This window comes from Elgaria multicarinata, chromosome 6 (assembly GCF_023053635.1).
Source record: "Elgaria multicarinata webbii isolate HBS135686 ecotype San Diego chromosome 6, rElgMul1.1.pri, whole genome shotgun sequence".
NCBI lineage: Eukaryota > Metazoa > Chordata > Lepidosauria > Squamata > Anguidae > Elgaria > Elgaria multicarinata.
Genome location: NC_086176.1, coordinates 111,506,979 through 111,519,677, shown reverse-complemented (window position 1 = coordinate 111,519,677; position 12,699 = coordinate 111,506,979). Strand labels below are relative to the sequence as shown.

General features: G+C 44.6%; 1 protein-coding gene across 1 annotated transcript in view; it reads left to right on the top strand.

Moving 5' to 3' along the window:
* SETBP1 (SET binding protein 1) overlaps positions 1-12,329 on the top strand; it is a 316,969-nt gene extending 304,640 nt beyond the window's left edge. Inside the window, exons 4-5 of the mRNA XM_063128296.1 lie at positions 7,488-7,652; positions 10,921-12,329. Of these exons, the coding sequence (XP_062984366.1) occupies positions 7,488-7,652; positions 10,921-11,465 (710 nt within the window). The 3' untranslated portion in view covers positions 11,466-12,329. The remainder of the gene's footprint in view (positions 1-7,487; positions 7,653-10,920) is intronic.
* Positions 12,330-12,699: the final 370 nt, after the last annotated feature.

The following is a 12,699-nucleotide window of genomic DNA, read 5'->3' as shown; positions in this document are numbered from 1 at the left end:
TTACCTAAGGAGTAACCTCCCTAGGTAAATCAGTTACCTAGGGAGGTTGTGGGCTCTCCCACACTAGAGGCCTTCAAGAGGCAGCTGGACAACCATCTGTCAGGGATGCTTTAGGGTGGATTCCTGCATTGAGCAGGGGGTTGGACTCGATGGCCTTGTAGGCCCCTTCCAACTCTGCTATTCTATGATTCTATGATTTAACTGCATGAGGGCATGTATATTATTAACAAAAATTATGTATATATGGTAGAAATTACTAAATCCAGATTGTTGGTATTAGTTAACCACTTATCCTAACACAAGTATATAAATGTAGAAGGTTGGCTTTGTAGTCCAGCAGATTCACAAGATCTTTAAAATGTATCCTCTGTACGCCCACAGAGGATACATTTTAAAGGTCTTGTGAATCTGTTGGATTACAAAGCCAACCTTCTACATTTATATACTTGTGTTAGGATAAGTGGTTAACTCAGTTGATTCAAAGCTTTGCTTGGTAGTCTCAACTGGCGGTCTTGCCCTCCAGTGGCATCATCATCATCATCATCATCATCATCATCATCATCATCATAACAACAACAACTTATTTCTTACCCACCTCTCCACTTGGATCGAGGCGGGGAACAACAGTGAATACAAAACACATTAAAAACTGATTAAACACATAGCATACATGATTAAAACATCCTTAAAACATCCTAAAAACATTCTAAAATTTCACTCGATAGGCCTGCCGAAATGGATCCGTCCTTATTGCTTTTTTAGATGCTAAAAGACTGTCAAGTTGATGAATCTCCTCCGGCAGGCCCCAGTTGGCAACCTTCTCTTCCAGCTCCTGGCATCTCTAGCTAGCCCTCTTCACCCGTGCCTCCCTGTACACGCTAAATACATGGAGAGGGGCAGCGTGCACCCCCTCCTGACATTGCGGTTCTGGTCCTGCCTTCCCACCATCTACGTGTTGAGCAGGATGTGTGCCCATGATGGAGTGAGGTTCCCCAATTGCTCATGGGATCCGGTCACATGGAGTGCCCATGTACGTGCAGCTGTACACACCTAGGCACCCCCTCTTGCACATTCTGCACACTTATGTCAGGCCCCACCTTTAGCAGGAAAAGGGCTTTCAGACACTAATCTCACCTGGCACCATTTCCCCTTTAATCACAGGCGCCGGTCAGGTGCTGGGATCAGCCGTCAGCTTTGCCCTCAGATAGGGCGACCATATGGAAAGGAGGAACAGGGCTCCTGTATCTTTAACAGTTGCATAGAAAAGGGAATTTCAGCCGGTGTCATTTGTATGCATGTAGAAACTGGTGATATTCCCTCTGCATCACAACAGTTAAAGCAGCAGGATCCCTTCCTTCTTTTGTAGCTGGTCAGTCTAGAATAGCTCCTGCAGCTTTAACTGTTGTGATGAAGAGGGAATTTCGCCAGGTGCTGCATGCATACAAGTAACACCTGCTGAAATTCCCTTTTCTATGCAACTGTTAAAGATACAGGAGCCCTGTCCTTTTCAGATGGTCACCCTACCTCAGAGCTTAGGTCCTTTCTTGCCGCCAGACTCTAGCGGGAGCCTTCTCCGCTGCCCCAGTCCCCAAGGCCATGCTGGCTGGAAATGATGGGAGTTGTAGTCCATCATACCTGCAGGGCATCAAGTTGGGCTGCACCAGAGACTCCCTCGCTGTTCACCGTTCAGGCAGGGGCGTCCCACCTTCCAGGCAGATCCTCCTACGGCTTTTCCAGCCTGTAGAGTAGCTACTTCCAAATTGCCCCCCAAAATAGGAAATGCATCACCCAAAAAGAGGACATGAAATTTGCATATGCTAATTTATATGTATAGACACAAATTTAGAAAGAACTGCTTTAATAGAAATGCAGTGCATCTCAGTGTAGTGCGGGAGACTGTGGGCTTCATCCCACATATCCGTTTCCCTCGAATTATCCCCATAGCGTAAAGCTGTCATCGTTGCTGTTAGCTAAATCACACCCCGGGTGGCAGCGCTCCTAAGATCCTTTGCATACCAGGAAAGGGTTTAAGGGGGAGAAATGTAAAAAATCATTAAAAAATCAACGGATGACCCAATCCGATTCAAATTTGGTATGCTTAAAGCCCTCCTTAATATCTATTACTGTGCCAATTTTGATGTCTTTATCTTTAAAGCCTACGCAGATGTAAGCATTTGTTTAATTTGTACTTTAAACATATCAAATCATTCTCCTGCGCCCCCAGTGGCCGCTCGGAGAACAACAAAAGATTAGCTCCTAAAGAGGTAGTTAAATAGGTTGGTTCTTTTATATATGAAGCGCAATTAAAGCAGGATGCATGGGAGTCTTTCACAGTCAAAGCAGATTATAAACTGGGAAACTTCGGAGTCCTTTGCACGCAATTCGCAGTGATTGCACATTATAAACCTGGTGTGATGAAGCTACCAGACCAGGTGACCTGTGTGCCCGCTTGCTGAGTCTCCTACCCAGGTGCTAACTGTGGGTGGGCAACAGTTCTTACGCCCCTTTATCTTTAAAACAGAATTGGAACAAGGAAGCCCTTCAAACAGAGGGCGGTCCTCTAGCAGCCCTCCAGTGGAGGACTATCCTCTGTAAAAGAGGACACCTGACTACTAACTGTCACTTTTCACTCCCCCACCCCACCCCAGCTGAACTGTGCTCCGAGGGTGAAGACAGGCTTCCAAGCTGAAGTGTGCCGCCGATTGGTTTTGCATCACATTTCAAAGTAACTCTTCTCAGGGCTCAAAGCACTTGTCTGTCTGTCTACACTTTGCGTTTGCTCATTCAGAACTTGTCAACGACCTGCCTTTTGCCCCAGATACTATTTTTAAGTTTGCCGTTGCTTTCACAAGGTTCATTGCGATTGGGGTGGTCTGATGGCAAGTCTTCCGGGGCCTGTAGATAGATAGATGTATTCATTTTTAATAGCACCTCAGCGGCCCATCAATGTGTTTGCAATTTACAAGGCAGGGCTGTGAATTCAGGATTGCTGATCAGGTGTGGAATAAGTAATACGTGTTATGCGGTCTTGAGTATGCGCCCTTGCTTAAGAAAGAAAGAACAGGCTCAATGGTTCAGAGCGAGGAACACTTAGTTGAGAATTCAAGTCCAACGTGGCCCACCAGGAACTAATACAAGCAGTACCAAATGAGAGCCTAGCGTAACCCGAATCAGGTGGGTTTCTGGGTATACTAGAACTTGCATAAATTGAAATATCTGTCAAAGAGTTTATAGTTCTTTAGCAGCTTTTGGTGACTGAACACCAAGATCAACATTCATATAGTCAGAAAGTGGTGACTGCCTATGGCCACTACTGGAACCAAGAGATGATGGAGAACCTTCTGCAGATAAAGAATATGGTATATTACTTGCTTTTTCACCAAAGTCAATATTTATATATTCCCCAGGGCTAGATGGCTCAAATGGAATTGTACGATTATATATTCTTGGTATGGTGTTACTACGTCTAGTACCTAGGAGGGGTCTTGTAGGCCTGATAACTCTGTTCTGTGCTAGATGAGTGGTTTATAGCTAGACCCTAGACTGACTCGCACCCACTCCTGCCCTACAGTTCTTGACAAACTTTCAGACAGTCTAAACTTTTTATAGGAACCTGCCTCATACCTGGTCCATTTCTTTATTTCTCCATCTGGCTTTGGGGTGGTGAACCTTAGGCCCATAGGCCTAGTCTGGCCTGCCTGGCATCCTAATCTGGACCTCAGGCCACACCCCTTCTGATGGCTTCACCTCTTTCCTGGACTACCCAACGTTTGCTGGTTCCCCAGCTTTTTTTTCCATTCTAAAAGGTAGAAGTGTGTTTCCTAAGGCTTAGTTACTGCTTGTATGAAAGTTAGCTAAAGTAGGCTGATATTTTTTGGGGGGATGTTCCTTTTGTTTTCAGCCCCACCTCCCACTGGAATGAGGCCCCCAAGACCTTGTCCAAAATTGAATTTGGCCCTCAGAGTGAAAGAGGTTTGACACCCCTGGTACATCTCGGTATTGTTCACTCTGACTGGCAGATCTCCCATCGCTTGCTACTTGGACCTTCTAGATGGAAATACCAGGGATTGAACCTGGGTCCTTCTGTATCCAAAGCACGGGTTCTACCAATGAACCATGCACCCTTTTGTTTTGGGGTGGCCTCTGGAGGCCAGGGAAAGGGTTAATCTCCTATCCGGTGGCATTCTAATATTTGTCAAGCTTTATTCCGGGTGAAGTATAACGTGTTGGTTATTACTTTTAAAGCCCTACATGGTTTGGGTCAAGGTTACCTGTGGGATCGCCTTCTCCCGTACAATCCACCCCGCACACTCAACAAAAACAAGGCTGACAACCATTACCCAGAGGAACTTTTCTTCTGCCGCTCCCAGATTGTGGAATGGCCTGCCGGAAGAGATTCATCAACTTAAGAGTCTTCCAGAATTTAAGAAAGCCATAAAGACTGATCTCTTCCGGCAGGCCTACCCAGCTGAATTTTAAGATGCCTTTTAATAATGTGCTGCTTTTTAATAATGTATTAGTTTTACATGTTTTAATCAATTATATGTATTTTATGGTGTTTTGCATTTGTGTTGTACCCCGCCTCGATCTAGAGGGAGAGGCAGGTAACAAATAAATAAATATATTATTATTATTATTATTATTATTATTATTATTATTATTATTATTTTCTCTCATTTCGTCTGGTTACTCCTTGTATATGTCCTTCGCACACCACCATCTGGATTGAGCGTTCAAGAGGTTACCTTTCCAAATAGGGCCGAGATGAATTAGAAACAAAAATGAACTCTCAAGGCGCAACATCAGTGGTCCTGTGGAGGAGCTAATGATGAGCCGAAGGGTGGACGATGTGTTCTTTGAAGTCGTTTGTCTAATTTGTAACAGCGCCCCAGGAGAACCCTGTTCCTCAACGATTTGTGTGACCTTGCTAAGCGCAGATAGGTGGCAATTGAGTGCATATGCACCCCCTAACTTCTTCAGAGGAAACCAAATAAAAATATTGAAAATATTGACTGCCCCCGAAGCCAGTAAGCAGCACTTTGGTCTTTGACCTTTGAAGCAGCCTAGGGTAGTCAATAAAATCTGCCTGTTAGATGCTTGGGCCCTGCCACTGCTTTTGAGTTGGGAGTAGTTTAACCTTGAACCGAGATCCAAGTAACCACGGCAACAGGAAGTGGGCCTCAGCATCCAAGAATCAGGGATCCATAAATCAAGGGTCCCTAATGCAAACACGGTGTGCAGGTAGAGATTTTGAGAGGATAAGTGGTTTGTGAGGGATTACCTTTGAAAAATGGATGACTGCTGCCCCTTGATATGGTGAAGTGCAGCTTCACAGAGGCCCGGGTTAAAGTGGAGGGAGGGGGTTCAGGGTTTGGGTGTGTGTTTTTTATCAATACAGGTCAGGAGGTTACAGCTGCTAGTTTTCATACAGCTTTTTATACAGGATCTTCAGCTTAATTATCAACAGATGTTGAATCCAGGAGGTGGCTAGCATTATTATATTCTAAATATACAAGCGCGCTCTCTCTCTCTCTCTCTCTCGCTCACTCTATCACACTCATGCACACACCCATAAACATATGTCCACATGCTAAAATTGCTCCCATCTTTGAAATACTGGCATAACTCTAATTTGCTGCACATTTGTGCTGTGTTTGACACGTCATTTGGTTTGTGCATCCTGCTTTGTTATCCGAAATCTGTGCCGGAAAACGACTCATCTCAAATCTCCAGATACAGTGCCTCGGGCTGTGCAGGACAAAACATGATGCAAACAGGCTTCCTAGAGCTGTGGCCTCCACCTTTCTATACTCAGGACGACCTATATTTAACTCCAACCTTTGGCATGGACACCCATTTTTATTTTACTTTTAATGATTCTGCCATCTCCCTTGCTTCTGCTCATTGGTTCATGCAGCCCAGCAAGGATTTTAATCCCAACTGCTAATGTGCAACTGCCAGATGGCTGCCATTTTAGATCCATCCACCCACCCACCAATCTCCAACAAAGAGTCAAAGAGAACTAAAAGGAAAGTGTTGGCTGTGTTGTGACCTAGAGATACATGATAGCTCAAATACCTACCTTTCAGTGAAGACTACCAACTAGACAGTCTACCAGCACTAAAACCAGGTTCAGTCAGGTAATAAGTGCTGTGGTCTGAAAAGCTAGCGCATTTCAGTTGTGCCAGGGACAAATCAAGTGTGATGGCAGGGGAAAAAATCCCATTTAATTGGGAGTTTGCCCAAATTGTATATGAAGTTGTTTGTGGTGGAGTGGGGTCTAGTTTTAAAAGCAAAACAGACACATGGGCCAAAGCTAGACCTAAGGTTTATCCTGGGATCATCCAGGGTTCGCCCCTGCCTGAGCACTGGATCCCCTGTGTGTCACCTAGATGAACAGGTTTGACCCCTGGACGATCCAGGGATAAACCTTAGGTCTAGCTATGGCCATGGTTAAGGAGTGCCAAACTCTACCCATGGTTTTATCTGCCCTCCATCTGTCCACAATATCACTTTGCGTGATATGCCTTTGAACAGTGAGGTTCTGCCTGGGCTTCTCCTTGACATTCCAGGTCCTGCACTACTGTCATAGGAACTCCCTTGGCTTCTGTGTTACCTCCTCTCTTGACATTCCAGGTTCTGCAACCTGCCCTGGGGATGAGAGGAAGTACAGTATTTTTGGAAATGAAAGATGGCTTCTTGCTTTTACTTACACTGCTGTAGAAGGTGGGACTTTGCAGATCTGAGTTGGTTGGTTGGTTGGTTGGTTGAGCAAGAATGGGAGAGAGTCAATGGGATTGAGCTGGAAAAGCTGGTTTCAAAGTCCTGCTCAGCCAGAGAGCACACTGGGACATCATGGGCTACTCACAATGTCTCAGCTGTGAGCATAACATAGAATAACTCCAATGTAGACCACCCTGACTCCTTTGGAGAAAGAGTGGGTTACAAAAAGGACGAGGCAGGGAATAACAATAGTACAATTTTGAGGGATTGGGTGCAAAACCCATGTTGTGTGCGTAAGATTGGAGTAATTATCAATTGTGTCACTGGTCTAATGGGAAATTATGCACTGGGCAGTTAATGTGTGGAGGGTCCCCCTTTAGGGTGAGTGGTTTGACCATGATACTCCCATCTGTTCTCATCCTTGTGCTGGTGCGATAGATACAAAAGTGCATGGAGGCACATGGAGGAACAACACCAAATAGAGATGTGATTATAATCTTTCCTTATATTGTTTTAAAAATAGATTTGTGAGGCAATAATGCGTTGGCCGGGAATCAATGTTTATGTTTTGTCCTGAGGCAAAATGACTGAAACTCAATAAAAAAAAATTCATAATCCTCACTAGTATCAAAACTGTGTTATTAGAAACACATTTACAAGCAGGGGATGCTGGAATGCTGGCTCCCCTTTGAAACACAGCAGACCATTTATCAGCACTGCCTTCCCAGTTCTTACCATGTTGTTGTTATTGTTTTGTTCTCCAGGAATTACCAGTTCCCACCTGAAAGCAGACCAGGCTTCCCTTCACAATAAACACGAGGGATCTGCTTCATCTGTGATGACCCGTCGGAAACCAGCAGCTCTTGATGGTATTGCGACGTCCTCAACGCCAGTATTATCTCTCTTACCTTCGTCAGCATCAGAAGCAGGTAACTGTGTCCTGTCATGAAAAGTTAAGGCACCTTATCGGAGGCATCTACTGCTCTGTGCCCATCAGGAGGTTCTGTGTGGCATTGTTTTCCAAACACTCTCCACCAATATATGGTCATCCTAAAGTGGATATTAAGAATGCACCAGAATTCCCTGACACAGGGTCAGGGAGATGGTCCAGATGGATGGATATTAGATTCCAAAGTAGGTAGATGAAGGTCCAACATGCCACAGGCAGAAGACATAATCATGGATGGGTGAATTCAGTTACCCTCATATAGACTGGATAAAATGAATGCATGTTCCAGTCATGACATAAAGAGAACATTTCTAGATCCTCTAAAGACTGTGTCCTGGAACTGTTGGTCCTGGAACCAACCAGAAGGGAATCAACTTGACAATCGTAAGTGGTGCCCAGGACCTACCGTGAGATGTAAATGTTGCTGAACCAGTTCGAAACAATGGCCATGGTGCTACCAATTTGATTTATATGTAAGGTGGAAATTGCCAGGGAAATCCAGCACAGTCATATTTGACATCAAAAGAGGAACATTCTAAAAAATAATAATAATGAGGGAATTGAAAAGGGAAAATCAAGGTAAAAAGGGAGTAGAATGGAAAAATGAAGGGAAATCCACCCACACATCTACAGTTAATAGAATTTGCCATGCTTCCCCCGCCCAACTCACTGAAATCCCATACATATTTTATAGGGCTCAAATGGACTCACAAAAAGTGAAGATATCAGTGCCACATTAGATCTTACCATATTCTGTATGATTTTAATTGATAAATGGCATGGTGTCCATTTTGTTTTGTGATGCCATAGGATCTAAAAACAACTCATGGTCCATCTGTCTTTTGCCTTAAGCCCCTTCACCTACTCCCCTCTTTTTAGCATGTAATTAGTTTAAGCAATGTCTGGAGTCCCATATGCGAGCACCTGTGCATAATGGAAAAAGCATGACTAGAAGGCACCTCCATGTATATCACAAGGAAGCTGGATACAAGGGTAGATTCTCACAACAACATGGAGCTCCACTCTAAAAGGTCTCCCAAACATGGGAGGAGAGACTGTTGGTGTAAAGGAATGTTGAGGAGCTTCTCTGCACAACTTATAGAATCATAGAATAGTAGAGTTGGAAGGGGCCTATAAGGCCTATAACCCCCTGCTCAATGCAGGAATCCACCTTAAAGCATACATGACAGATGGTTGTCCAGCTGCCTCTTGAAGGCCTCTAGTGTGGGAGAGCCCACCACCTCCCTAGGTAACGGGTTCCATTGTCGTACTGCTTGTGCTTTGGATCCCAACCATTGAACATTATTGAAACCGCCCAGAGAGCTTCAGCTATGGGGTGGTATATAAAAGTAATAAATAATAATAATGACAATAATAATAATTGAGATAGGTTGATAAATCTTGGAGTCTTGTAAGTCGGGGGTAGGATGTACTGGTAGATCCCTGGGTAGTTTGCAGTAGATCTCCAAGGGTTTCCAACTTTAACAAGAGCAAGGAGGTAAACCTACAAGAGCAAGTAAAACAACAACAGCAAACCTCTGCAGTAGCTTATCTTTCAGCCTCAGTGTTCCTCATCTGTAAAATAGGAGTACTAACTGGCTGCTTTTGAGCAGGTCTTCATTGTGCTCTTCAGCGACGGTTAAACTGATATGTTAGAATCCCTGATCTATGGTCATTCACATGCAGATTTGTATATATCCCAGTGTATGGTGCATGGCATGCATTACACGCACGCACGACAACCACCATTTTGTATCTGGCCTTGGTTGGTAGACCTCAGCATTCTAGTAAGAAACAAAATGGATTCCACAAGCCAACATGGAGTTCCACTCTAAAGGGTCTCCCAAACGTGGGAGGAGAGACCGTTGGTGTAAAGGAATGCGGAAGAGCTTCTCTGCACAACTTCTGCTTTGGATCTGAACCATTGAATGTTATTGAACTTTTTTTGAGAATTTTCCTCTTTTGATGTCAAATATGACTGTGCTGGACTTCCCTGGCAATTTCCACCTCACAATTGGTAGCCTTCCCTGTTGTAAGCTACAAAGAACAATGGTTGGCAAAGTGTGATATATGGTATTTTGAGCTCAATCCTATACGATTGCCACCCATTAGATGTGCAGGCAGGGCAGATGGCAATACCATGAAGGCAGTTGTACCTGTGTCTAGGATCTTGGGAGAGGAAGAATTTTGCACCAACCTGTGGTCCCTGGGATGCCCTCCTAGGGACCATTGGATTACTGTGTTAATTTTTAAAACCAGAAAAGGAGGAAACCTGTTTTACATGACAGGCAGTATTAAAATATTGTTCAATATAAATACAATCTTTTAAAAAATCTTTTTTTTTTCAAAAGCAAATCTCTAAAGAAGAGAAAGCAAGATGATTAGTGCTGCAAGAATTCATACCTTGCGAGAAGATTATGCTCAACAATATCAGGAAATGAAAACAGTATCTCATTGCTGGAATCTTACTAATTTTATTTCTTTAGTTCACCTACTATACTAAGGTCGTATTAACGACAAGCTTGTAGGCATAGTGTATCTATGACTGTCTTAATAAAAAATAATTTGAAATAATAATAGTAATAATAATAATAATAATAATAATAATAATAATAATAATAATAATAATAATTTCTTACCCGCCTCTCCATCCTGATTGAGGCAGGGAACAACAATAAATGATAAAATACATAATCCTAAAAACATCCTAAAAACATTATGAAAACATCTTAAAATTCCACTGGATAGGCCTGCCGGAAGAGATCAGTCTTTATAGCTTTCTTGAATGCTAGTAGACTGTTAAGTTGACGAGTCTCCTCCAGCAGGCCATTCCACAGTCTGGGAGCAGCAGAAGAGAAGGTCCTCTGGGTAACAGTTGTTAATCTAGTTTTTGCTAGCTGAAGTAGATTCTTCCCAGAGGACCTGAGTGTGTGGAGCAGATTATACGGGAGAAGGCGATCCCACAGGTAGCCTGGACCCAAACCGTGTAGGGCTTTAAGGGTAATAACCAACACTTTATACTTCGCCCGGAAACTAATTGGCAGCCAGTGAAGAGGTTTTAAAACTGGTGAGCTATTCTATTTTGTATGCTGTTTCCCATCTTCCCAGCATTAGTCACAAAATGCATCCCCAGCAAATATTTACATTGGCCCACATTAATCATATCTCAGCAAGTGGTTTTGCAAACCGGTGTGTGACCATCTCCGTTGGTTCTGACCTAAACCGTCATTGTTTCCTCTCCGCTGCAGCCAACTCACCGCTCAAGAAACGATTCAAGCGCTGCGAAATCGAGGCAATCCAGTGTGAGGTCCGCAAGATGTGCAACTACACCAAGATCCTCTCCAGCAAGAAGAACTTGGATCACGTGAACAAAATCCTGAAAGCCAAGCGGCTGCAGAGACAATCAAAAACAGGCAATAACTTTGTCAAGAAGAAGCGAGGGCGTCCCCGGAAGCAGCCGCTCTGTTTGGACGAAGACTCCAGAGACCAAATGCCAGTTTTGGAAAAATGCGTCGACCTCCCTTGCAAACGAGGTCAAAGGTTCGCGCTGAATCCTTTAATATTGGAACAAGCAGCCAATCAGGATACAATAGCCGCCACCATCGAAGCCGTTATACATATGGCCCGTGAGACATCCCAGCTGCTCCCTCCGCCGCCGCCGCCGCCTTTACGGACACCGAGAGTCGGGAAAAGGAAAAACAAATCGCAGCGACATCTGGAGGACGAGGAGGATGAAGTGAAGGTGAAAAGGCACCGGAAAACCAGAGGGAGTGAAAGCGAAAACCTTCCCTAGTAGTGAGCCCGGCCAATCTAAAGACAGTGCTGGGGGATTCGTGCCCTAGGACCAATGGGTCGGAGTGCTCCGTAGGGCAAGGTCTGCTCGACACCCTTCTGCAGCATCAGACTTGCTGTGTATTTCAGTAGCACATCAGCCATTAAGCATTCAGATAGGAATGACCAGTAATAATAATAATTACAATAATGACAAATCTTTGGCATTAGCCTTTGGGTTAATAATGGTGGAGGGGGGGTTCTGTGCAGAGAGAGTTCTTCAAACCTTGTAAGTCCATCTGCTTTGCAGAGTTTCTGTTCTCAAAAGCCAGCGTTTTGTTTTGTTTTTTCTTGTGTCTCAGAAAGGGAGAGGGGGGGGGGTCACTCAGAAGTCAATAGAGCTTCACCCATGGCAGAACTAACCATGACCCTACTAGGACGGTCAGCAGCTTTTGTCACGAAGGCGCCTGCTCCTTTTCAACAGGCACATTGCAAGGAGAAATTCACCAGCAGCAACTTTTCCAGTCACTGCTGTTACAGGAAGGGAAAAATTGCACTTATCAGATTTCTCCCTGCCGTGCAGCCGTTGAGGAACAAGAGCCCCTGCCGGAAACGAAGTTGGCAATCCTCAGAGTGGAAATTCATGTCACTCTTTAAAAAATAATAATAAGTCGTGTAAATTCCTCAACTGTGCTCTTGGTTTTGTTCTGCTTTGAAAATGTTTCTATTTTATTTTATCAAGTTTGGATTTGTTTGTTTCCTCTCCGTTTTTTTTTTTTTTAAAAATCAACCTTTGGGGCAGCGTGAATCCCAAGAGACATGAATCACTGGCCAGATCTACACCAAACAGGATATTGCACTATGAAAGCGGTCTGAAAGTGGTATATAAGAGACAGGAGCCACACTGCTGCTTTATAGCGGTATCGAAGTGCACTGACAATTAGGGATGTGCTCCGCTTCTAATCAGACCGGAGAAGCAGGAGCGGAGCGGGGGGCTTCGCCTGCCCTTAAGGCGGAGGCGAAGAGGATTGGGGGGCCGGCGGAGCGTGGCGAAGAGGATCGAGGTGAAGGCGGATCCTTCGCCTCGATCCGGAGCTCCGCCGGAAAGGTAAGTGGGGTTTACCGGGCCCTGCCGCTGTCGCTGTCGCCCATGCGGCAACAGCAGCAGGGCCCGGTTACGCCCCCCGCCCTCCTCTCCCTTACCTGCCTCCGTCCGCGGTCTGTCAGCGTCTCCAATTGAGCCCGTGGTTCCAGCA